The sequence below is a fragment of the Tupaia chinensis genome, unplaced genomic scaffold, assembly GCF_000334495.1.
Source record: "Tupaia chinensis unplaced genomic scaffold, TupChi_1.0 Scaffold147433_1, whole genome shotgun sequence".
Lineage (NCBI taxonomy): Eukaryota > Metazoa > Chordata > Mammalia > Scandentia > Tupaiidae > Tupaia > Tupaia belangeri.
The window spans coordinates 4,219,331-4,245,167 of NW_006207284.1; the positions used below are offsets into that span (position 1 = coordinate 4,219,331).

General features: G+C 36.5%; 1 protein-coding gene across 1 annotated transcript in view; it reads left to right on the plus strand.

Annotated features, from left to right (window-relative positions):
- The window catches only part of THSD7B (thrombospondin type 1 domain containing 7B), a 797,103-nt gene that overhangs the window by 395,697 nt on the left and 375,569 nt on the right, over nucleotides 1-25,837 (plus strand). The window contains exons 10-11 of the mRNA XM_027768766.1: nucleotides 3,653-3,782; nucleotides 7,562-7,665. Coding sequence (XP_027624567.1) covers nucleotides 3,653-3,782; nucleotides 7,562-7,665 — 234 coding nt within the window. The remainder of the gene's footprint in view (nucleotides 1-3,652; nucleotides 3,783-7,561; nucleotides 7,666-25,837) is intronic.

A 25,837-nucleotide genomic window follows, 5' to 3' on the forward strand; every position in this document is an offset into this window, starting at 1 on the left:
AACTGTAGGGCATGAAACTCAATGATGTATTTTTCTCAAACTGAATTATTTGACCAGGAGTTATGCCTCAAAGGCAGAATACCTTGTTGGTAAGTGCATATTGTGTGTATGTGTGTGTATTCAGAATGTGTATGGAAGAAGCATTGATCCATGCTCTAGGCACTGTCCCCTTTCGAGTTTTGATCTCAATGTCAGGTGCAGGCATCTATTTCAATGTTTCTATTGTCTTCCACCTTTATTTCCAGTCTCCTCAGATAATATTTGATTAAACATACATATACAGAAATGCACACTCATGTGCACATTCTACAGCTAAATGTCAATTTTTAGAGTAAGTACAGTAGAAGTGGAATGAACAAAAATTAGGAAAAGAGACATTTTCTTAAAGGCACAATTGTTTACAAAGATTGTCTCTACCCAGATAAAGATAGCTCTCTATATTGTTATATAAAACTATTTTATGTTTTTTTTTTCTTTTTAAGCTTCTATCTCCAAACTCCTTTTAAAAAACCTTAATTACATTAAAAGGGGGCAATTATAATATTCCCTGTGTTAGATATCGGCATCTCTCCTTTGACTTTGTGGACATGTCCTTGGAGGAAAGAGATGGCCTGTCTAATATTTGATTAAACATACATATACAGAAATGCACACTCATGTGCACATTCTACAGCTAAATGTCAATTTTTAGAGTAAGTACAGTAGAAGTGGAATGAACAAAAATTAGGAAAAGAGACATTTTCTTAAAGGCACAATTGTTTACAAAGATTGTCTCTACCCAGATAAAGATATCTCTCTATATTGTTATATAAAACTATTTTATGTTTTTTTTTCTTTTTAAGCTTCTATCTCCAAACTCCTTTTAAAAAACCTTAATTACATTAAAAGGGGGCAATTATAATATTCCCTGTGTTGGATATCGGCATCTCTCCTTTGACTTTGTGGACATGTCCTTGGAGGAAAGAGATGGCCTGTCAAATGATACAATTGAGGGAAAGTTAATGAAGGGGCTATTTACAAAGGAGTGGGCAGTGGTAGCAATAGCTAACAGGGGGTGGTGTTGCAGTACATGGGCTGGAAGGAACTATCAGTGGAACTCAAAGAAAATTGCTGTAGTCAGGTGCCATTCCTGGGGAACTGTGGCTTTCGGAGCCCACAGAGGTGGTGTGCAAATCTGTGGTCTTCCTTTTTCTCAGGTTATCTTTAAAAATGACAGAAGAGGAATTTTAAAAGTCCCAATCTCTTGTCAAAAAAAAAAAAAATAGGAGCATCAGTAGATGAGAGCTCTAAACTAATTTGTGGGAGACAGTCACTAATGGACAAAGAATGAAGAGCACAGAAAGTGATGGCACTGCACAGGAAGTCATGATCTAAACTAGCAGGAAGGGGGAGGGGTAGCCTTCTATCCAGCAGGACTCTACAGAGCAGTGATGGCTGGTCTTTTGGAAGACAGGAATGAGGAACAGGGCTGAAAAAATATGGATTGTTTAAAGACTTTAAATAACTAGTAGAGGCATAAAAATAGCAATATAATTATAAAAAATTGAAAGGTGGTACAAAGTAAATTCTCATCAATTATAGCAGAAAGTCAGTAGGTAATGTCTAAAGTTCATAAATCCACAAGTAATGACATAAGCATATTATTTATAGATTTAGAGGTAACCACAGCAGAACTAAATACAGAAATAGTTTACAGGGTTGACTCTATGGAGAAAGACAGTGAGGAACGGAGCTTGGGTAGTGGGTCTGTTGATTTTCATTATAAGTCTCTTTGCATTAATGAATTTTTAAAAACCGTGTGCATATATAATTTAAATAGATGTTCCTTTTCTCCTTTTGTTTTGCTCCATTTAGTTTACTGGCTTTCTAGAAATTAACTTCTTAACATGGTTAAGTACATTACCTGTTCTAAACCTACACATTAATTCCATTTTCTCCTGCACTTCCCTTCCCTTCATTCTTTATAAGCTTCTCTCCTTCACCCTCACCTCCCCTCTGTAACATATAAGACACATACAGTACCTTCCTTCTAAATGTGGGTACATGTCTTTCCTGTAAGTTCCCTGTACTTCTATGCTTTAGCACCTTTTTTTCAAACTGTTTTCTTGATCTGAAATGAGCTCATCCTCTGTATATACATTTTTTCTATTCCGCCTGCAAGGTTCAGAGTACAATTTGTCTTCTCCATAATCTTTCTTTGGTTTTCAGAGTTAGAAATGACCACATTTTCTTCTATACCCACCAAGCACCGTATCATCACCTGACACTTCTCACACTTTCTAATATATTGTAACTAGTTATGAATGTGTCTACCCTCTTTTTTCCTACTTATTTGTAACTTCTGTAGGTCAGAAAATTGTGTTTGCATATCCAGTGCTGATAGTATATCTTGCACATCATACTAATTGAATTAGTGGCGGAACACTCTACAGATAATTGTTTTTTGTCACCGTTATTGATTCAGAAGGAACCTAAAGATTGTCAAATGAATACCTTACCACATTAAAGCAAACATTAGTTGTCTGTTTATTGAGATACCTATTAACACTTCTGCTTTTTACCAAAACCATGAAGTAAGTGATATTTTGTTCTTTCACTATTTTAGTGTCTCTTTTCCAAATCCCAATGATACACATGTACCGGTGGTGAGGAATAAGAAGTCTAATAAACTAATATTCAAAAATAAATGGTTATCAATATACTATTTATTTTTTATTGTCAGAGGAGAGGATGTGTATTGCAAAGACTCCTCCAGTAGGATGTGGTCATGCTGAACTCCTTTTTCCTTTGTCCCATTCCATCATCATTTTGGGTATACACAACGCTTTTTCAAGCTGGTATGTTTTTCGAGCTTCCAGGGTCCAGTTTCCAGTGTGACTGGCCATGTGGGATTTGACTCCCAATGTACATTGCTTAAGTACTGTGGTATTAGGTTAACCCTAATGTACTAATTTTTAAAGGAATAATTGTATTATAAAAAGTAGTCTATGGGCCAGAAGGTGGTATAGTGATTAATGTGATGTATCCCACATGGCCGACTTTGCGGTTGGAGTTCTGAGCCCAGTAACCTGAAAAATCACACCAGGAGCATGGGCACATGCCCCAAATCCTGAGAGAATAAAGGAGAAGGGATTGAGGTGTGGCCATTCATCCCTACAGGGAGTGATTTCCAACTTTCCTCCTTTCTCTGTCTCTGTCTGGCACCCAATGGCAAAAAATATAAACAACAACAAAATTAGCTTAGATGGGAAAATGCCTTACCTAAGGGAGTTATAATAATGAAAGTCTAGGCCTTTGAGCTGTTGTCTTGAAATCAACAAAAATTCCTGGACGCTTCACCTCATACCATGTATATCATTGGTAATATAGATTTGAATTTAAAAGACATTAAGACACTAGGAAACGATCTTTACATATTAGAACACATCTCTTTGAAGTCCCAGGCATTAAGTGTTGTAGGTCTCACTCACAGAAGTGAGTGGAGCGCTAACTCCTGGGTTTTCCTTGTCATTTTCTTGGTGGTCTTTCCACACTTGCTTATTTTACCTCCCTCTCTGTCTCTGTTTCTGCCTTGCTCTTTTCAGTTTGTACCTGGATTTTCATCTGCATCAACATTAGAGGGCACTATAATTTTATTTCTCTTTTACTTCAGGAAATGCCACAGTAAAACAGTCTCGATATAGGATTATCATCCAAGAAGCAGCCAATGGAGGCCAAGAGTGCCCAGATACCTTATTTGAAGAGAGAGAGTGCGAAGATGTTTCATTGTGCCCAATATATAGGTAATTAGTTATCTTTAAAAACTATCATTAGACCTTAGATAAATCATACTCTATTTTCTTTCATGTAATTTATGGTTGTTTAGTAAGAAATAAGAGGTAAAGTTATATGTCTTCAAAATATTTTATTTTTTTCTTCTTAACTGGAACATACGTGGAAGGAATACAAAATATATGAAGGTGTAATCAACAAAAGAAAAAAAAAGTTTGACAATAAGTGAGCTGCCGGACTGTTATCACACAACCAGTTTTCAGGATTATATCCAATGAAATCCATTACAAGACTTTTACATGGGCACACACATACACTCTCATGCACAAACACACAAACATATGCACACACAGATGAGGTAACTTATCCTCATTCTATGTTCTCAATCTAAAACTGTTAACCACATCGTATGCTATAAAGATATACAATGATTAAACGTGAAAAAAAGTCTCTAAGAGATTCCAGTCCATGGTGCAGGGATAAGGCAACTTGACCCATGTAGGAGGGTCATAAGACCACATACCTTTCTGTTCAAACTGATCCATTGAGGCTGGGATGGATTGTAGTGTGAAGACCCTGTGAGAGGTACCTATCTCTTTCTGTGTCCCTCTCAACAAACAAATAAAAAAAAAAAAAAAACATTTCAAAATGCTGAGAGCCAGACTAGCTGGTAGCATGGTAAAGCACTGGATCCCACATGACCAACTGTGTGCTTCAAATCCCTGACCTGGAAACTTGAAAAACATGCCAGGCACATGTGCCTGTGTGCCCGAAATCCCAAGATGAGGATGGAAGAGAAGGGACTGTGGCATGGCTTCCCAGCCTAGGGGGTGATTTCTCATTTTCCCTCTCTATGGCAAGTGTGCATGCCTATGGCAAAAATATGCTGAGACCCATAGGCAAAACTGAATGACTCAAGGTATGTATTTCACACTGTAGTGCACACAGTTTTTGCTACACTTGGTCATATAATTTCATGTATATAGGTTCATAAATTATTATAGAAAAACAAGTATTTCTATTCAAATGTAAAATTTATGTTTGTCGTCTCCCACTGCATATTTTCCTCTAAAATTTAATTGCTCCTTTTTGTGTATTGCTATTTTAAACTTTCTTACATCACTCTTAATAAAAACACAAATAATTGCATATGTTTAACAAATATTATATTACAAAAACTTAACAAATTTGTACTCCCTTAATTGCTTAATTAAAAATATTTTTGGTTCTCAATTTTTATCACATACACATTTTCAGAAGCTTTATATAGCCCCTATATATTTCTCCTTGGCAAACGGGTGATTATTATTTATAAAAACAGTAACTGTGATTTCTGTGTTTAGTCATAAGTTGCAGGTCTTTCAACATTTGGAAGTTTAAAAATAGATTAAAACATTGCTTTAAAGTGTATTTGGATTAAATTCAATCATTGTTGGATTTTACTAATTTGTGAAAATAGTCCATGGTCTTAAAATTGCATTGTTTTTTCAGCATACCTAAAAATGCCTTTAGCTAAAATGCCAAGTTTTTCTTCTGATTATTTGAGAAACTATTTCTTAAAACCATGACATTCAAGGGGCTAATTAATTCAGAAAAATACAAGTTCTTTTCTCTTTTAAAGATGAGTCCTCACTCTGGAAAAAGTTTAAAGGGTGTCATTGAAGATGTCTAAATTAAGCACTATCGATTTTCTCTGCCTTTGCTCCCATTATTTTTATCTGATGACCAATTTGGGAAGGCTGGAAATAAGTACTGGGAACATGCCCAGACTACCAGTTTTTTCATGAACCACAAGACCATTGTGGAAACACTGTCAATATTCTTCCTTTTGTGCCATGTGTAAATATTGAAACCGCTGAGTTCAACAAAAGAGCTCTCAAGGAGAGGAGCCAAGTGAAAAAATTAGCCATATCAAATACCATTAAACATTGTTATGAACTTAAGGCTATTACAATCAGACGAAATCTAGAAACTATTCGTGGGTGCTTCTCTTCTGTTGTCCACTCTCTTTCTCCCATTGCACTCCAATTCAGCACTCATGTTTGACCTCCTGCCATTTTCCTCAGAAATCGGTTCCAGTGTGTTTGGGTCAGATGATTGTATCATTTCTCCTGATGCATAGTTCAAAATGAATCCATGTTATCAGCATGACTCTGCTCCTTAGCAAAACTTCAGCAATGTGATTCAATTCTGGTTTTGCTTTCTTTCTCACTGATATGGTAGAAAGGAAGGTATCCTCATAAGCAAGTTCATGTAGGACTTTATCATCATGTTGTGTTGCTTCTTTTGAGTCCATTGAGGTGACCTGTTCATACATTTACCATGTTAATACACAGTCAAAATACCTATTTAATTTGTCATATGATTTCTAGTATTTCCCAATGCTTTAAATTAATAAGCAAAGGGAAACAGAGTATGGGCACCTTTATCCCTATAGAATTACCAGTGGAGTATCTGGAGACAGAATCCATAGCTGATCATTAAGGGATTTTGGACTGAAAACTGGCCTGTTCTGACAGAAAATTTAACTGAGGGGGTTCTGAACATTTCTTGCCTCCCTTTCAGTCTATGCAGCTAGCTAACCTGAATCAAATTCCTTGGTCTCATTTTATTCTAGAAGCTTGTATAATCTTAACCTAGGGAATCTGAATGAAGGATAAATCCTAGTTGAAAAGTTGGATTAAAACCTCTTAACTTCTTAATGTTTTTGTTGTCAAGAATTATGCTGAGTAAATCTATGTATGCATGAAGTAAATCTATTTAAAAATTAGTAAGTGATTTCTTCAAATGTGACAGGTCTTCTGTTCAGCTCTTTTCTGTTTTTTTCTCCAACTCTTCAGTTATTTTCATTATGAAGTAGTGAATGAAGTCAACAGTGTTTGTACCTCATGTTTCTGTTTCATTATAGGAAGTAATCTCTTATCTGAGTTATTGGCTCATATGAAAAAGTATAGAGATAAACCAAGTGAAAAGGCAGAATCAGTGTACTTCAGGCTTGGGTTTTCTGCAATATTTTGAAGAGGCAGGTGTAGGGACATGAGTCATTGTCTGCTTTGTGAATCATAAAAATAGATAGTTGTTAACTCAAAAAAGGAAAAATAGTAGAAAGCCAGAAGACTACCTCAGAGACTCTACCCTCAGAGAAACAAAATTCTTAGCATTTTATCAGTAGTGGGTCCATTTTTCTTCTCTAAGATGAACTATCACATAAAGTATGTCCCCATCAGACCTAAGGATATCCTTTTGCTCTATAACTTATGAAGACGTATGAGTTATTTCAAAATCCTGGGAAATACCTCATAAAAACATTTGAATCAGAAGATCAAGTGTGAAGGTTTGTACCTCACACTTTCAGAGGTTCAGAAATTGATTCTGTAAAGCTCCAGTAGGATGTAAGCATTTTTTTAAATTGTTTCTTGAGGAACAATTTTACATTCATAAAGAGCTATTCCTTTCTAGATTGTTATGTGTTTCTAATGCTTTTTGCCACCAGTTCTCTGTAAGAACTACGGTTTATGTACAAACTGCCCAAATTCTAAAACATTGAATTACTTAAAAACAAACAAACAAACAAACAAAAACATTGAATTACTTGATTAACCATGAATTTTGAGCAGAGTGGACTATTGTTATCCTTAATGTTTGCCAGGGCTTGATTTCATTATGTTAGTTTTAAGTCCATTTTTACTGAATTACAATCTTTCATTTTTCTATTTCAAATTTGTCATTGAAGTATTTCTTTGCTATGTTTATGATGACGTTTCTAGTCCACTGTTCTCTGTAATGACAGGTGGAAGTTACAGAAATGGAGCCCTTGCATCTTAGTTCCAGAGTCCATCAGGCAGGGGATAACGGGTACCAATGAAGCCTGTGGGAAGGGTTTACAAACAAGAGGTAAGAGAATTTTTCAATAATTTTCTATTATTATGCAATTTAAATATTATATTATTCTTATAATGTGTGGCTTATTTTTATATTTGAATACATTATAGTATTATTGGGTTAGAATATTAATAATAATTAGTGTTTGCTTTAAATTTCAGCATTAGTTAACATCATTATTAGTCCATCTTTTAACTACAATAAATTAGTATACAAAAGAACTAGAACAAACATGAGCTCTCAATTGTAGTATATCCCAGTATTAATGTTCCAAATGCATTTTGGGTATTACTCAAGAAATTAAGGCTATGTCAAGATTATAGCCAACACTGTACATTGAACTTTGTAGGTGCTAATTAAATATTTGTTGATTGAATGAAATATAACTAAATGAATCTAGTGGTCTTAATGACCAAGGCATAAATACTGTTATATACACACGTATCATTTATTCCTATATACCCCTATAATATGGGTATAAAGGAACTATTAAAACTTCTAGAAGACATATAAATAGCCTTTTCCATCTGAGTAGAAGTGCCTTTTATTATCAATGTCTAGAAGGTGTGGCAAATTTCGGAAAAGCAATCAGAACAATCAGAATGTTCACTTTTCTGTTTTACTTATAATCCAGGTACCAGTGTCATGAGGCTTGATAAGTGGTGCTTTATTCTTAAAATTCAATCACTTTGTCACTGAAGAGATGTAAATAGCAAAATATGACCTTAAGGAAACAAATACATTATACTGTTTTGTGGTTAGTGTTCTCTTATGAGGCTTACTTAGAATTAAGTTTTTCCTCCTGGTGTAGGGGTTATATTTTGGAAATAATATTCTTGTCAAAATATTTACTGATAGATTTGATGGGCCAGATAGTTTTACTCAGTACTACTATGAGAATCTACCGTAACTGTAAATTACAAAATGGGACCACTTTATTAAAACATTTTATTTCCATATATCACGAAATTGTTGTAATAATATTATCTTATGAGATTTTTGCCTACCTTCTTCAGGAAAATTGCTATAGAAAAACTAGATAAACAATATCTATCATGTGAATGAAGCGCTTTAAAAGCGGTACCTTGGCACAGTGAGCAATTTAGCTCTAAATGGGAGCTGGTACTTGGTACTCTGTGATGCTAGAGTATTAAAGTGATCAGTTTTCGTAAATTCTGCAGGTATATTGCTCCTAAATCATATAAAATCATCACATATAAAGGCAGGCTATTTCATTGGTTCTAGAAGGATTTTCTTTTAGATTTTACTTAAATGGGCTTCTAACCGAATGCCTGATTGTCCTCTAACCAGGCAAATGACCTACTGGAGTTTTCTCTAAATAAGACATCAACATTAGAGAACCCTTGGTATTTAGTTGGTGGATGTTTTGCATTTTAAAAGCAGGAAGATGGGCCTCCAATTTTAAGATAATGGAGGGAAGATATTTATACCACCACTTTTTCTCTTTAAAAATCATCAATGAAAATAAAAACAATAGCACTAAATAAACTTCTTATGAGATCACTTTCATAAAATCACTCCTAAGGACAAGGAACATAGTAAGCTTATATTCAATCAAGTAAAATTGGAACCATCTATTACGTCAGACCCAACATATGGATGTGGAAGGTGGATGGAGATACAGTAAAGCACTTCATAGAACAGAATTCCACTGTTGGTGAGGAGAAGCTGTTAGGGGCTGAATAGGGGAAAAGTGTGACTTGTCCCAGATAAATCCATAAAGACACCAGGTTGTGCAGAGAAGGTATACAAGTTTTGTTGTTGTTGCTGTGTGTATACTGAGGTAAGGGTATAAAACACAGAGCTTTCAAAGTCTGAATAAAGAGCAGTGAATTTGAACTGATATGCACACACCCAGTTCCCCATCATTCCCTGAAGAGTCTAGTTCCTACCATTTCCTATTCTTTTATTTATTTATTTATTTTTCTCTTCTTGGGATTTTGGACATGCACACACATGTGTCTAGTGTCTGCTTCAAGCGGCCTGGTCAAGACTGAAAAGGAGGTTTGCCATGTGAGAGTCCAGCAATGTAATCATTATGTCATCTACTGGTCCTTTTCTTTCTATTGTTTTAGAAGTCTGGAGGTTTATTCTTCAGGGATGTAGAAGCAGAGAAGTTGTGGACTTTGGACAAGAGGTAGAGGAGGTAGAGATGAGGAGCTAGACTGAAATCAGAACAAAGGAAAGTCAATAAAGAATTTTGAGATTCTCAGTTCCTGTGTATATCAGATTCCCAAGAGTTGAAGAAGGAGAAAGAACATAAATGTGAGAAAAATATCACAGATGTAATATTAGAAAAATTCCCATTTTCAAGGCTGACAGATTGCATGGGGGTTAAGGGCATTGGACTCCCACATGGCCAACTTCAGTTGAAGTCCCGGGCATGGAGGATTGCTTTCTTATTTTCTCTCTCTCTCTCTCTTTCTCTCTCTCTCTCTCTCTCTCTTTCTCTGTCTCACTCTGTCTTCTGGGAAAGGAAGGAAGGAAGGAAGGAGGGAAGGAAGGAGAAAAAGGAAAAGAAAGAGAAAAAAGAAAGAAAGTTAAATAATTCTTTTAAAAAAGAGAGAGAGAAAAATTCTCATTATGAAAGATATCAAAGATTAAAAATTTCTGAATTGAAAGGGGTCAAAATAATTGAAAAGATCCAAAATGATTGAAAAAGGCTCATCACTGTGTAATTTGAGAACATGAGGGATAAATCATAATAGTACATTCTTTTGAAGTAAATAAACAGCATTATCGCTCAGAGGATTTAAATTAAGAAAATCATAGGATCTCAACATCAGCACTGAAAGGAGAAAGAGATAGAGCAAGGTCTTCCAAATGTTCAGTGACAATGACTTTTAACCTAGAAGTTCATATGAAATTGTTTGTGTATTAGTGTAAGATGAGCATGTTTACAGAGAGCAAAATCTCCAAAACATTACCCTCAAAGCATCCTGCCTCCAACTGGAAGATGTGCTTCACTAAAGAGGAATAAATCAGGAAAATTGGGCAATGTATCTACAATGAAGAGAAGCCATAGACTTTCCAAGGAAGAGAGAGAAGGGAAGTTCAGCTAATGTTGGTGAGAATACGGAAACTATAAAAGACAGGAAGGAGATCTTAAGATGAATAGTGGTAAGAATGGATCATTTGTCAGATTTTATTTGGAAAATTGCACTAGAAGCATTTCTCAGGTGTGAAAACACTTAGATTCAAAGAAAGAGTTGAACATAAAAGTGATGAGTCTATAGGGTCAGTTGATGTTGTGGTAGTTCAGGTGCTGTACACCCAAAAGGCTGAGTCTCAGACCTGGTAACTTGAAAATCATGCTGGGCATGTGTTCATGCGTACCCAAAATCCTGAGAAGAGAAAAGAAGAGAAGGGATTGCAGTGTGGCCATTCACTCCAGGAGGGGAGGTGTGATTTCTCACTTGCCCTCTCTCTGTCTCTCTCTGGTGAGTGCATGTGCCCTATGGTAAACACACACACACACACACACACACATATATTGATTTAAAAAGTGATAAAACTCCAGGAAATACAGAAAGTTGTAGGTGGGAGATGGAGTAACAGTACGCCTTTTTAGGTCATTTGTAAAGAATATGTTGTCATAAAGAAAAAAACAGTAAAGTATGGATTCAAACAAAAATTAAGTTTCAACTTAATTAAGTTTTAACAATATTGAGAGTTTGGGAGGTGATTCCCATGGGATGGTGTCCATAAAAGGACATTAATATAAGTGCCTAACATTAAAAATGATTGATGTAACTATACATTTATGCATTTTTTTCCTTAGAAACTTGAGGTGTATATTAAAACAAAGTATAAAAGACTGCAGAATAATTGACTAAAGGTTGCCAAACTTAAGTTGGAGAATTATTAGGTATTAGGAAAAGTCATGATGCATTTTTGCATAGAGAAGCAGAAAAATATGTCATGACTTTTCCAACAACTCAACATTTGTTTTACTATTACGTTAATGTCAAAGCTATGTGTATGTATTATTTTGAAAAAATAAAGTTTTTTTAAAGTAAGGATTTATTTAGTGTTCTAAGTGATTATAATGTTCTAAGTGATTATGTAAGTACATTGCAAGGGGCTAATTTGCAGGGTTTCATGTTCTCACTTTGTTTTAGGCTTTATAGATTCCTTTCTTTTGGACCAGCCCAGCAATTTGTTTAGAATATATATATTTTATCCAACGTTACTGCCTTTCTAATTTGAAGGAATCTCTGAGGATTTCTAAGTCATTGTACTGCCAAAACAGAAGTACTCTTTGTTTTATCTCATTGTGTTTACATTGCTGACCTATTTAATTATGTCATCTGGAAGCTTGTGGCATATTTTTCTGTGCAAAAATGAGTCATGACTTCCCCAATGACACAATAGTTCATAATCAAGAATTCATTTACATAATACTCTTCTGATAAATAACGAAGGAAAAAGTAGGACAGAACATAAAATTATGGCTTTAGATGACCATCTATACTGTCTTCAAAAAGATGGGAATTTTGAGTTCTATTGTAATAGTTGTCCTGCTTCAAAGACAGCCAGGTGTTCTTTCTGCCAAGAATTTTTGTGCAAGGTAAATACGAATAATGACGGCTTAGCTTTTATGGCAAATGAAAGTGTAAAAGGAAGAAACTTAAATATTATTTTACACTAAAGAAAATGCTCTTTAAAATGGTAATCTTTAGTAGTAAAAGAAGAAAAACAGAAAAAAGTTAAGACTCTGGCATTCCTAGAGTTTGTCAATGGGGTGATTTTCATTTACTGTCCAAAGTAACTGTTTATTTTTTTCTTTTTATAGAGGATTTTGCCATAGGGCATGTGCTACTGCTGGAGAGAGAGACAGAGACAGTGAAAAGAAAATGAGAAATCACCCCCCAAGGTGGATGGCCATGCCAAAATCCCTTCTCCATTCTCCTCCTAGGATCTTGGGCATGCATACACATGCACCTGGTTTGAGTTTCAAGTCTCTGGGTTTGGGACTAGAAATGCAGTGGGCCCAGTTGCTGGCTCCAACAGTGACTACTTTAAAACTGACTTAATGAACTTTGCAATATTTTTCTTTTGAGTAGCACTTCTCATTCATCAGCTTGTAAGTGTATCTATCAGCAGAAAGACTCAACTTCCTTGAAGTACTTGCATTTTTTAAAAATTGATTTTCCTTGAGAGCTGTTTGTGTCTACCAAAGAAGGAAGATCTCTAATCTCTGCCAAATGTTTTTGTTCTTCCTTAGTTACTTATTGTCAGAGGGAGAGGCATACCCTTCTTACACAGTAGTTTCATGGAATCTGTGTGTTTTCTTTGCATTTGAGGAATCTCTTTAAAAACAAAGGTGCTTTTTCATTAGAAAACATTTGGCACAGTAATTCCTTAGAAAGTAACTTCTGGATTGCCTTTTTAAGGAATGGAGTTAGTAATGGGTAGGAAGGAGTTAAGAAAAATGAACATCTAAAATTTAAATAGTATGAAATAATGGACAGTGCTAAAAAAATGAAGGAGGGACCAGCAGTTAGCATAATGGCTATGTCACTGGATTCCCTTGTAGTCGAACGCGGTTTGCGTCATAGACCCAGTGGCTTAAACTCATGCCGGGCACATGTGCATGCATGCCCTAGATCCCGAGAGGAAATGGAGGAGAAGGGATTGTGGCATGGACATCCCTTCTGGGGGGGGGTGGTGATTTCTTGCTTTCTGTCTCTCTGTCTCTCTTTCTCTTTCTGGTGAGTACACATGCCCAATAAGAAAAAAAAAAACTTAAAAAAAATGTAGTGGTCTGTATTAGGGGGTGGAAGGGAGGGGGTCAAGATAAAAAACATTTAATAGATACAATTGAAAAATTATCTGTTGATGGTGTTATACATGTTAATGTCTTTGACTTGATTATTATTCATTATGGAATAACCATGTTGTACATTATAAACTTTTTAAAAATGCATATTAAAAATATGAAAATTGAGGGGCCAGAAGATGATGTTGTGGTTAAGGTGGATCCCACATGGCTGACTCCACAGTTCAAGTCCCGTACTTAACGGTTTGAAAAGCACGCCAGCAGGTGGTATGATGGTTAAGGCACTAGACTCCCAAAAGGCTGACCACAGTCTGAGTCAAGGACCTTTAGGCTTGAAAATCACACTGGGTGCATGTGTATGCATACCCAAAATCCCAAGAGGAGAATGGAAGAGAAAGAACTGCAGCATGGCCATTCCATCAGGGGGTGACTTCTCACTTTCTTTCTCACTGTTTCTCTGGCTTTCTCTCTCTCTCTCTCTCTCTCTCTCTCTCCTCCCCCACTCTCTCCAGTGAGCACACACACCAATGGCAAAAACCTTAATAAAAAACAAATTTTAAGAAATCATTTTTTTCTGAAAGTCACATGACTTCACATCGGAAGTGAGAGCATTGGAGTGAATACAGCTGTGGAGGAAAGTTACAGGCAAATAGTAATTTTGTGCTGTGGCACTATCAATGTTTTCATAAAATGAGTATTTTGCTGTTTAGACATCGTAGAACTTAATGGGTTCATTTGCACCTGCAGAGTGATTGTTAGGGGGAGTCTTGGTGACAGTCCTCAGTGAGGCTTGATTTTGAAATGTGGTGCAACCTCCAGCTGAGAAGTTAGGCTAGAGAAATCAGTGGAGTTGGCTAAGTGTGTGTAAATGAACCCATTAAAAATGGGAGCTGGTACTTGGTACTCTGTGATGCTAGAGTATTAAAGTGATCAGTTTTCGTAAATTCTGCAGGTATATTGCTCCTAAATCATATAAAATCATCACATATAAAGGCAGGCTATTTCATTGGTTCTAGAAGGATTTTCTTTTAGATTTTACTTAAATGGGCTTCTAACCGAATGCCTGATTGTCCTCTAACCAGGCAAATGACCTACTGGAGTTTTCTCTAAATAAGACATCAACATTAGAGAACCCTTGGTATTTAGTTGGTGGATGTTTTGCATTTTAAAAGCAGGAAGATGGGCCTCCAATTTTAAGATAATGGAGGGAAGATATTTATACCACCACTTTTTCTCTTTAAAAATCATCAATGAAAATAAAAACAATAGCACTAAATAAACTTCTTATGAGATCACTTTCATAAAATCACTCCTAAGGACAAGGAACATAGTAAGCTTATATTCAATCAAGTAAAATTGGAACCATCTATTACGTCAGACCCAACATATGGATGTGGAAGGTGGATGGAGATACAGTAAAGCACTTCATAGAACAGAATTCCACTGTTGGTGAGGAGAAGCTGTTAGGGGCTGAATAGGGGAAAAGTGTGACTTGTCCCAGATAAATCCATAAAGACACCAGGTTGTGCAGAGAAGGTATACAAGTTTTGTTGTTGTTGCTGTGTGTATACTGAGGTAAGGGTATAAAACACAGAGCTTTCAAAGTCTGAATAAAGAGCAGTGAATTTGAACTGATATGCACACACCCAGTTCCCCATCATTCCCTGAAGAGTCTAGTTCCTACCATTTCCTATTCTTTTATTTATTTATTTATTTATTTTTAGAGATTTTTTTCTGTAAAACACGTGGTACCCACCAAAGAGACAGAGACAGAAAGTGTACCCTCCAAAGAGACAGAAAGCAAGAAATCACCCCCCCCCCCCATGGTGGATGACCACACTGCAATCCCTTTTCTTCCATTCTCTTCTTGGGATTTTGGACATGCACACACATGTGTCTAGTGTCTGCTTCAAGCTGCCTGGTCCAGACTGAAAAGGAGGTTTGCCATGTGAGAGTCCAGCAATGTAATCATTATGTCATCTACTGGTCCTTTTCTTTCTATTGTTTTAGAAGTCTGGAGGTTTATTCTTCAGGGATGTAGAAGCAGAGAAGTTGTGGACTTTGGACAAGAGGTAGAGGAGGTAGAGATGAGGAGCTAGACTGAAATCAGAACAAAGGAAAGTCAATAAAGAATTTTGAGATTCTCAGTTCCTGTGTATATCAGATTCCCAAGAGTTGAAGAAGGAGAAAGAACATAAATGTGAGAAAAATATCACAGATGTAATAAAAAAATTCCCATTTTCAAGGCTGACAGATTGCATGGGGGTTAAGGGCATTGGACTCCCACATGGCCAACTTCAGTTGAAGTCCCGGGCATGGAGGATTGCTTTCTTATTTTCTCTCTCTCTCTCTCTTTCTCTCTCTCTCTCTCTCTCTCTTTCTCTGTCTCACTCTGTCTTCTGGGAAAGGAAGGAAGGAAGGAAGGAGGGAAGGAAGGAGAAAAAGGAAAAAAAGGAGAAAAAAGAAAGAAAGTTAAATAATTCTTTTAAAAAAGAGAGAGAGAAAAATTCTCATTATGAAAGATATCAAAGATTAAAAATTTCTGAATTGAAAGGGGTCAAAATAATTGAAAAGATCCAAAATGATTGAAAAAGGCTCATCACTGTGTAATTTGAGAACATGAGGGATAAATCATAATAGTACATTCTTTTGAAGTAAATAAACAGCATTATCGCTCAGAGGATTTAAATTAAGAAAATCATAGGATCTCAACATCAGCACTGAAAGGAGAAAGAGATAGAGCAAGGTCTTCCAAATGTTCAGTGACAATGACTTTTAACCTAGAAGTTCATATGAAATTGTTTGTGTATTAGTGTAAGATGAGCATGTTTACAGAGAGCAAAATCTCCAAAACATTACCCTCAAAGCATCCTGCCTCCAACTGGAAGATGTGCTTCACTAAAGAGGAATAAATCAGGAAAATTGGGCAATGTATCTACAATGAAGAGAAGCCATAGACTTTCCAAGGAAGAGAGAGAAGGGAAGTTCAGCTAATGTTGGTGAGAATACGGAAACTATAAAAGACAGGAAGGAGATCTTAAGATGAATAGTGGTAAGAATGGATCATTTGTCAGATTTTATTTGGAAAATTGCACTAGAAGCATTTCTCAGGTGTGAAAACACTTAGATTCAAAGAAAGAGTTGAACATAAAAGTGATGAGTCTATAGGGTCAGTTGATGTTGTGGTAGTTCAGGTGCTGTACACCCAAAAGGCTGAGTCTCAGACCTGGTAACTTGAAAATCATGCTGGGCATGTGTTCATGCGTACCCAAAATCCTGAGAAGAGAAAAGAAGAGAAGGGATTGCAGTGTGGCCATTCACTCCAGGAGGGGAGGTGTGATTTCTCACTTGCCCTCTCTCTGTCTCTCTCTGGTGAGTGCATGTGCCCTATGGTAAACACACACACACACACACACACACATATATTGATTTAAAAAGTGATAAAACTCCAGGAAATACAGAAAGTTGTAGGTGGGAGATGGAGTAACAGTACGCCTTTTTAGGTCATTTGTAAAGAATATGTTGTCATAAAGAAAAAAACAGTAAAGTATGGATTCAAGCAAAAATTAAGTTTCAACTTAATTAAGTTTTAACAATATTGAGAGTTTGGGAGGTGATTCCCATGGGATGGTGTCCATAAAAGGACATTAATATAAGTGCCTAACATTAAAAATGATTGATGTAACTATACATTTATGCATTTTTTTCCTTAGAAACTTGAGGTGTATATTAAAACAAAGTATAAAAGACTGCAGAATAATTGACTAAAGGTTGCCAAACTTAAGTTGGCTAATTATTGGGTATTAGGAAAAGTCATGATGCATTTTTGCATAGAGAAGCAGAAAAATATGTCATGACTTTTCCAACAACTCAACATTTGTTTTACTATTACGTTAATGTCAAAGCTATGTGTATGTATTATTTTGAAAAAATAAAGTTTTTTTAAAGTAAGGATTTATTTAGTGTTCTAAGTGATTATAATGTTCTAAGTGATTATGTAAGTACATTGCAAGGGGCTAATTTGCAGGGTTTCATGTTCTCACTTTGTTTTAGGCTTTATAGATTCCTTTCTTTTGGACCAGCCCAGCAATTTGTTTAGAATATATATATTTTATCCAACGTTACTGCCTTTCTAATTTGAAGGAATCTCTGAGGATTTCTAAGTCATTGTACTGCCAAAACAGAAGTACTCTTTGTTTTATCTCATTGTGTTTACATTGCTGACCTATTTAATTATGTCATCTGGAAGCTTGTGGCATATTTTTCTGTGCAAAAATGAGTCATGACTTCCCCAATGACACAATAGTTCATAATCAAGAATTCATTTACATAATACTCTTCTGATAAATAACGAAGGAAAAAGTAGGACAGAACATAAAATTATGGCTTTAGATGACCATCTATACTGTCTTCAAAAAGATGGGAATTTTGAGTTCTATTGTAATAGTTGTCCTGCTTCAAAGACAGCCAGGTGTTCTTTCTGCCAAGAATTTTTGTGCAAGGTAAATACGAATAATGACGGCTTAGCTTTTATGGCAAATGAAAGTGTAAAAGGAAGAAACTTAAATATTATTTTACACTAAAGAAAATGCTCTTTAAAATGGTAATCTTTAGTAGTAAAAGAAGAAAAACAGAAAAAAGTTAAGACTCTGGCATTCCTAGAGTTTGTCAATGGGGTGATTTTCATTTACTGTCCAAAGTAACTGTTTATTTTTTTCTTTTTATAGAGGATTTTGCCATAGGGCATGTGCTACTGCTGGAGAGAGAGACAGAGACAGTGAAAAGAAAATGAGAAATCACCCCCCAAGGTGGATGGCCATGCCAAAATCCCTTCTCCATTCTCCTCCTAGGATCTTGGGCATGCATACACATGCACCTGGTTTGAGTTTCAAGTCTCTGGGTTTGGGACTAGAAATGCAGTGGGCCCAGTTGCTGGCTCCAACAGTGACTACTTTAAAACTGACTTAATGAACTTTGCAATATTTTTCTTTTGAGTAGCACTTCTCATTCATCAGCTTGTAAGTGTATCTATCAGCAGAAAGACTCAACTTCCTTGAAGTACTTGCATTTTTTAAAAATTGATTTTCCTTGAGAGCTGTTTGTGTCTACCAAAGAAGGAAGATCTCTAATCTCTGCCAAATGTTTTTGTTCTTCCTTAGTTACTTATTGTCAGAGGGAGAGGCATACCCTTCTTACACAGTAGTTTCATGGAATCTGTGTGTTTTCTTTGCATTTGAGGAATCTCTTTAAAAACAAAGGTGCTTTTTCATTAGAAAACATTTGGCACAGTAATTCCTTAGAAAGTAACTTCTGGATTGCCTTTTTAAGGAATGGAGTTAGTAATGGGTAGGAAGGAGTTAAGAAAAATGAACATCTAAAATTTAAATAGTATGAAATAATGGACAGTGCTAAAAAAATGAAGGAGGGACCAGCAGTTAGCATAATGGCTATATCACTGGATTCCCTTGTAGTCGAACGCGGTTTGCATCATAGACCCAGTGGCTTAAACTCATGCCGGGCACATGTGCATGCATGCCCTAGATCCCGAGAGGAAATGGAGGAGAAGGGATTGTGGCATGGACATCCCTTCTGGGGGGGGGTGGTGATTTCTTGCTTTCTGTCTCTCTGTCTCTCTTTCTCTTTCTGGTGAGTACACATGCCCAATAAGAAAAAAAAAAACTTAAAAAAAATGTAGTGGTCTGTATTAGGGGGTGGAAGGGAGGGGGTCAAGATAAAAAACATTTAATAGATACAATTGAAAAATTATCTGTTGATGGTGTTATACATGTTAATGTCTTTGACTTGATTATTATTCATTATGGAATAACCATGTTGTACATTATAAACTTTTTAAAAATGCATATTAAAAATATGAAAATTGAGGGGCCAGAAGATGATGTTGTGGTTAAGGTGGATCCCACATGGCTGACTCCACAGTTCAAGTCCCGTACTTAACGGTTTGAAAAGCACGCCAGCAGGTGGTATGATGGTTAAGGCACTAGACTCCCAAAAGGCTGACCACAGTCTGAGTCAAGGACCTTTAGGCTTGAAAATCACACTGGGTGCATGTGTATGCATACCCAAAATCCCAAGAGGAGAATGGAAGAGAAAGAACTGCAGCATGGCCATTCCATCAGGGGGTGACTTCTCACTTTCTTTCTCACTGTTTCTCTGGCTTTCTCTCTCTCTCTCTCTCTCTCTCTCTCTCTCCTCCCCAACTCTCTCCAGTGAGTGCATGCATCCTATGGCAAAAACCTTAAAAATAAAAAAAGAAAGGAAGGAAGGAAGGAAAACAAGCTAGGCACATGTGGGTGCATGCCCCAAATCTGAGCAGAAGAGAAGAGACTTCTGGATGGCCATTCTCGTATAGGCACCCTATGGCAAGAATCTAAAACAAACAAAAAATTCATATGACATATATATTTGTATATGTGATTTTTAATAAGATTTCGTTGATTTCACATACTAGTTAATATTTAATTTCTCTCTATGGCCTTTGCTATTGAATCTTTTAGAATTGATTTATATAATTTTCTAAGATTATATGAATGATAAAAACATAAACTACATTCTCATATAAAGCAAAGGCAAGTCAATAAATTACATAGGCTTGATTCAGAGAAAACAATCCACCTTGTAGATGTGATTACTCTGATTTCCCGATCAAAAATTGTCCTTTTCAAGTTGTATCATCTTCATGGAGAGACATGGGGGTTATAGATAAAGATGCCAACCTGCCGTCAGCTTGTCAGCCAATCTTTGTCTAGAAAACACACAGAAGTACAGTAAAAGCACACACTTTGAAATAAAGCAGTCTTCATGACATGTCAATGCAATGTCAAAACATCCAGTCAGTGAACCATGCTTGTCTTTCTGATAGCAGGTATTCTTATTTTAGGAGATAAAGAGGATGCCGCTGCATTGCTGGATTTTGGGCTTCTAGATAGAGGAAGCCATCATCCCTTAACCCTGTAATTGCACAGGATTATTATGTGTCATATTCATTTGCATAGATGACACACAAGAAAGTTATTGCAGCAGATTCAGAAAGAAAAAAAAATATATATGTGTATATATATATATATATATATATATATATATACACACACACACATATATATACGTGTATATATGTATACACACACACACACACACAGTTTTTGACTATGACCAAGTGCCAAAGATAGAAATAGTCTTAGCTTTTTATAATTTTAAATTAAAAAAAATGTATTTTAGTCTGGAAGAAGGAGTGTAAATATTTGCTGATAATGAAAGCAGTAGCTTGTTTTTACTTCATGACTTACACAAAAGAGATCTGGATTAGCTATGAATCATGTTCATTTCCAGTCAAAAATGGGGAGCATCTGTGCCCTACCTCACGTACGCCTTCCACAGCTGTAACTTTGGGGGTGGGCATTCTAACTTCAATTCTGGTATCAAAACCAGCATAAACTATTTGGTCATCAGAAAAGTCCTAGAGCATTTTTTGCATAGAAAAACATAGAGGGACCAGGAGATGGCATAATGGTTACGTCACCAGACTCCCTGTAGTTGACCGCTGTTTGAGTCCTGGACCCAGAAGCTTAAACTAATGCCAGGCGCATATGTGTGCATGTCCAATATCCTGAGAGGAGAATGGAAGAGAAGGGATTGTGGCAGGGCCATCTTTTGCTTTCTGTCTCTCTGTCTCTCTCTGTCTTTTCAGTGAGTTCACACACTCTCTAGCAAAAATCTCTCTTAAAACACAAGAAAAGAAAAAGAAAAATATAGAAAAAAATACATCCTGACTTTTCTGATGACCCATTTTAGATGATATAATGCTCTTAATTTATCTTAACACCTGATACCAAAATGACTGATTATAAATATTTTATGGAACTTACAAAGACATGTCTTATATGTATATTATAAATTTTTAAAGTGTGAAAATAAGAGAGATGAGGTTAAAGTGTAGAAATTAAATTGAGAGTGTAGGGCAACTCTCTACATTAAAACATCTTCAGATAATAACAGAAGAGTGGGTTTTATAGTACTGTAGGCATTGGCTTTGAGAGTGAAGTGTTGGATTCTAAGCAAAGATTGCATTTTAAAGTCAGTAAATAATGATTCAGAGTGGTATTTTTCATTTCCTTTGCATATTTTAGGGTAGGATTATCATTGTGACTTTCATGGTTGCTGCAGGAAGAATATGCACATTTAAAAAAGTGGCAAGATATTAAAAATAAGTATTAAAGGAGATGAGTAACCTAAGGCATGATGCTTTAACACTAAGTTAGCTAACTGCAAGTTCAGAGATATTGTCTAGTGGCAGCCTCTCCATTTTTTGCATCACAACCTGTATGAAGTATAAAATCACTCTTACTTCTACCTTCTTCTCATCACATCCTCAGCAGATATTTCAATGATGAAATGAGTGATGGAGGTGATGTTGGGTTGAGTATGATTTTTTTTTTCAGTTGATGAATGCCCTATTTTGCAAAAATTCTGAGCAAGAACTTTCACTTCTAACTATGTGGTTCTTAGTTACAGAACTATCTCCTCTTTAGGAATGCTAACATGAATTTCAAAGTCACTGCAAACTGTGTAAATGTAATAGGATTATATGTCTCTTGTCCAAGACCAAAATTTTGTTTCTTCAAACAGATGTAAATCCCTTAGATTCCCTTAGTGCTTGGGTCGCTAAGATCCAATTACTCATTTCTGTTTAGCCCAGCACCATGTCAGAGCATCAGAAGGGAGTACTGTTTGTACATTTTTGTTTGCATTTCTAAGGAGTGCAGAAACACCACCATTCCTTCCATGTAGCATCAAGAGAGTGAGGAGCCTGAACTTGCTCTAAAAACTAACAGGGGCTTTAAATTCAGCTTTGTTCTACTGTGACTTCAAATAGATTTGAAAAAATACAAAACAATTTTTTAGGTCAACCATGTTATAAAGGATACCCATGGTGGGGGAAAAGACACACTTTTTTGGGGAGAGGTTTTCACTAGAGGGTGCGTGCGCTTGCCAGAAATACAGAGAGAGATAGAGAGACAGAAAGGAAGAAATCACCCCCCCGGGGGGATGGCTATGCTGCAATCCCTTCTCTTCCATTCTCCTCTGAGGATCTTGGGCATGCATGCACACGCACCTGGAGTGAGTTTAAACAACCAGGTCCGGGACTCAAACCACAGTCGACTACATGGGAGTCCAGTGACATAGCCATTATGCTAACGGCTGTCCCAAGATACCCTTTTAAGGCAGGTTTATGGAGAATAAGAATTAAAAATCTACTAGAGTCAATTAAAACTAATAAGTATACAAGATGATCTGCCTAGCACCAGGATATGAAAAATACAAGCTGAGAGCAAGAAGGTTGGGGTGTTTGAAGGCTTAGAACTTATGCCTAGAAGGGTTTTAAAAGTCCATACCTGAATAGTGATCATAGGAGTAGATTAAAAGAAGTACATTAGGTAGTCAGAAAAGTTGTGATATATTTTTTTCTATGCAAAAATGTATCATTACTTTTCTGATAACCTAATACATAAAAAGCCTTTTAAGAAAAAAATGAGTAAGACTTAATAGCTAGCTAATTTTATATACAGAACAATAGAAAGTGATGAGTTGAAAGATAGTGATTTTAGGTCTATATGAATGGAACAATGTTGACATAAAAATTCACATAACTAATTTACATGAACTGCAGATATATAGTGAGCACACACAATGAAAGAGAATACTTGAATATGCAAGAATAATTTATTCCTAGAAGCATAACATATTTCAGAATCAGCTACCTAAAGGTTGTAGCTGATGCCCAATCCTTCCTGAAAAAAAAAAAGAAAGAAAGAAAGAAAACACACACACACAGAGAAAGTATAGAGGCCTAAGACCAAGAAACAATCTGGCATGATGAAGAGAAATCTCCTTCATTTTTGAGTGTGAGGGAACTTGACTCAAACCGTGGTTTTACCACTTACTGCTGTGTGAGACTGGTCAAACTGAACCTCTCTGGACCTCATTTTTCCTATCTACAATGAGAATAATTCTAGTTTCATGTTGTTACCAGTGCTTATAGTTGTTTTGCAAATGTTCGTCCTTGTTCCTTTTTTGAATCTTGGAAGATAGCAATACTTAGAAGGCTGAGAGAATGTAAATATTTTTAAAACTCAGAAAAAATATTGTGAAAATAACAGGAGATATTTATTGGAAACATAAAAAGAAGTTGGAGATTTGTTATCAAACGATTTTTTGGAAGTTCCGGATGTAGCATTGAAGCCTCCTGGAATTGCTGCAATGAAGAAATCTATTACTTTTTCTTTAAGTACCAGAATTTTCCCAAACTAATTTGGCTATAAGCCGTTTATAGCTATATACCAGCTAACATATTCATGTTGAGAAATATAGGTATGGTATCCTAAAAACCCCAAAGGAGAAATTTGTAAAGATGTGTGTGGTATTGTCAAAAGTTCTTAAAGTAACTGTGTAAATGACAGAAGAGAGGATTTGACAATTGTGGAACATGGCTTAATCTCTAGAATATAGATCTACAAAGTCATTGTAGAATTTTTTCTTAGATATAATTTAGGGCCAGGAGGTGGCATGGTTAAGGCACTGGATCCTGCATGGGAGACTGTGCAGTTTGAGTCCTGGACCTGGTGGCTTGGAAAACACACATGCTGTGTATGCATGCACAAAATCCCAAGAGGAGAAAGGGATTCCATAGACATTTGCCTGTGAATGATTTCTCACACACTCTCCCCAGGGAATGCATGATCCCTATAGCAAAAACCTAAAATAAATAAAAAATAAATTAAAAATGATTTAGAGACCAGGACTGATAGGAAACAGATATTGAGTAGGTGACTTTGTAAAATATTTGTCAAAGAAAACCAGAAGAGCAGCAACTCAGGTTTCACAGGGTAAAGGTGGGACCACCCTGTACAAATAAGAGGAGCTTGAAATAAGTAGTGGAAGAAACACACTGAAGCTGACAGAGCAGAAGGAAATACAAGTGAATGTAATTCTGAAGACAAGGGATGCTCTTGAATGTAAAGGTGACTTTTGGAGTTGAAATGAAGTTCTTTTTCCTTCTTCCTGAACTCCAGGGGGAAATATTAGAACACCGCTGTGGGCCAATGAGCAGCAAAGATGAGGGTTTTCTAAAGCAGTTCAGTATTCAGTGAAATTCCTTTCCTGGCAGTTATGCATGTCTTCTAATTTTAAATATCTTTATAGTAGTCTTATTTCAGCCCACAAGGGTTCTTAATCTTGACGTTCATTACCTCTGTCGCTGTTTCAAAGTTTTCTCCTAGCGTTTCCTCTACCTCTCTGAGCATCCAGGTCCAAGCCCCTAAGCCTGTCTTCTCTTCCTTCAGACCTTACATGGCCTCATTCTTGACTCTCCTTTTTGCTTCTTCTTCTTCTATCTATAATGTCTCCTCACGTCACCCCAACTCTTTCCAGGATTTAAACACTATAGCTAATTCTAAGCCTCTACTTTTTTTTTTTTTTTTTTGAGAGGTTTTTCACTATAGGGCGAGTGCGCTCGCCAGACAGACAGAGAGAGACAGAGAGACAGAAAGTGAGAAATCACCCCCCAGAGGGGATGGCCACGCCACAATCCCTTCTCCTCCATTCTCCTCTTGGGATCTTGGGCACGCACGCACACGCACCCGGCGTGGGTTTTAAGCCACCGGGTCTGGGACGTGAACCACAGTCGACTACGTGGGAGTCCAGCGACATAGCCATTACGCTAACTGCTGGTTCCCTCTAAGCCTCTACTTTAAGCGTCTTTCTTACCTACAGCCTTAGAATTTTCATCTGCTCAAAATCAGTCACTGTACAGAAATTATACTCATAGTTCAGATTCATTATTTTTAGAAAAGAACTTTTTTCTTCTTTCTTCTTTTATTTATTTATTTTTTTGCAGAGAGATTTTTGCTATGTGAGGGCATGTGTGCTTGTTGAAAAGACAGAAAGAGACAGAAAGTGAGAAATCACTCCCTCCCCCCCCAGGGGGGATGACCATGCCACAATCCCTTCTCCTCCACTCTCCTCTCAGGATTATGGGCATGAACACACACATGCCTGGAGGGAGTATTTAAGGCACCAGATCAGGGACTCGAACCACGATCGATTACATGGAAGTTCAGTGGCATGACCATTACTCTCATCTATTGGTCCCAAAAAGAACTTATTTTCTACCTCTGTAAACTGGGCTTTCCTTCCCAAGTTTCCGGTTTCAAGGAGTTGTACCTCTACTCTTCCATTATCAGAAAAGCAGCTTTGTCTAGTTTTCTCCTCATAAGGCCTCCACGATCACTTCCCTCTTTGCTTAGACCACTGTTAACATCTACCTGGGTATTGTATGAACTCTGGACTTCTTTCCTAGAGAGCCTT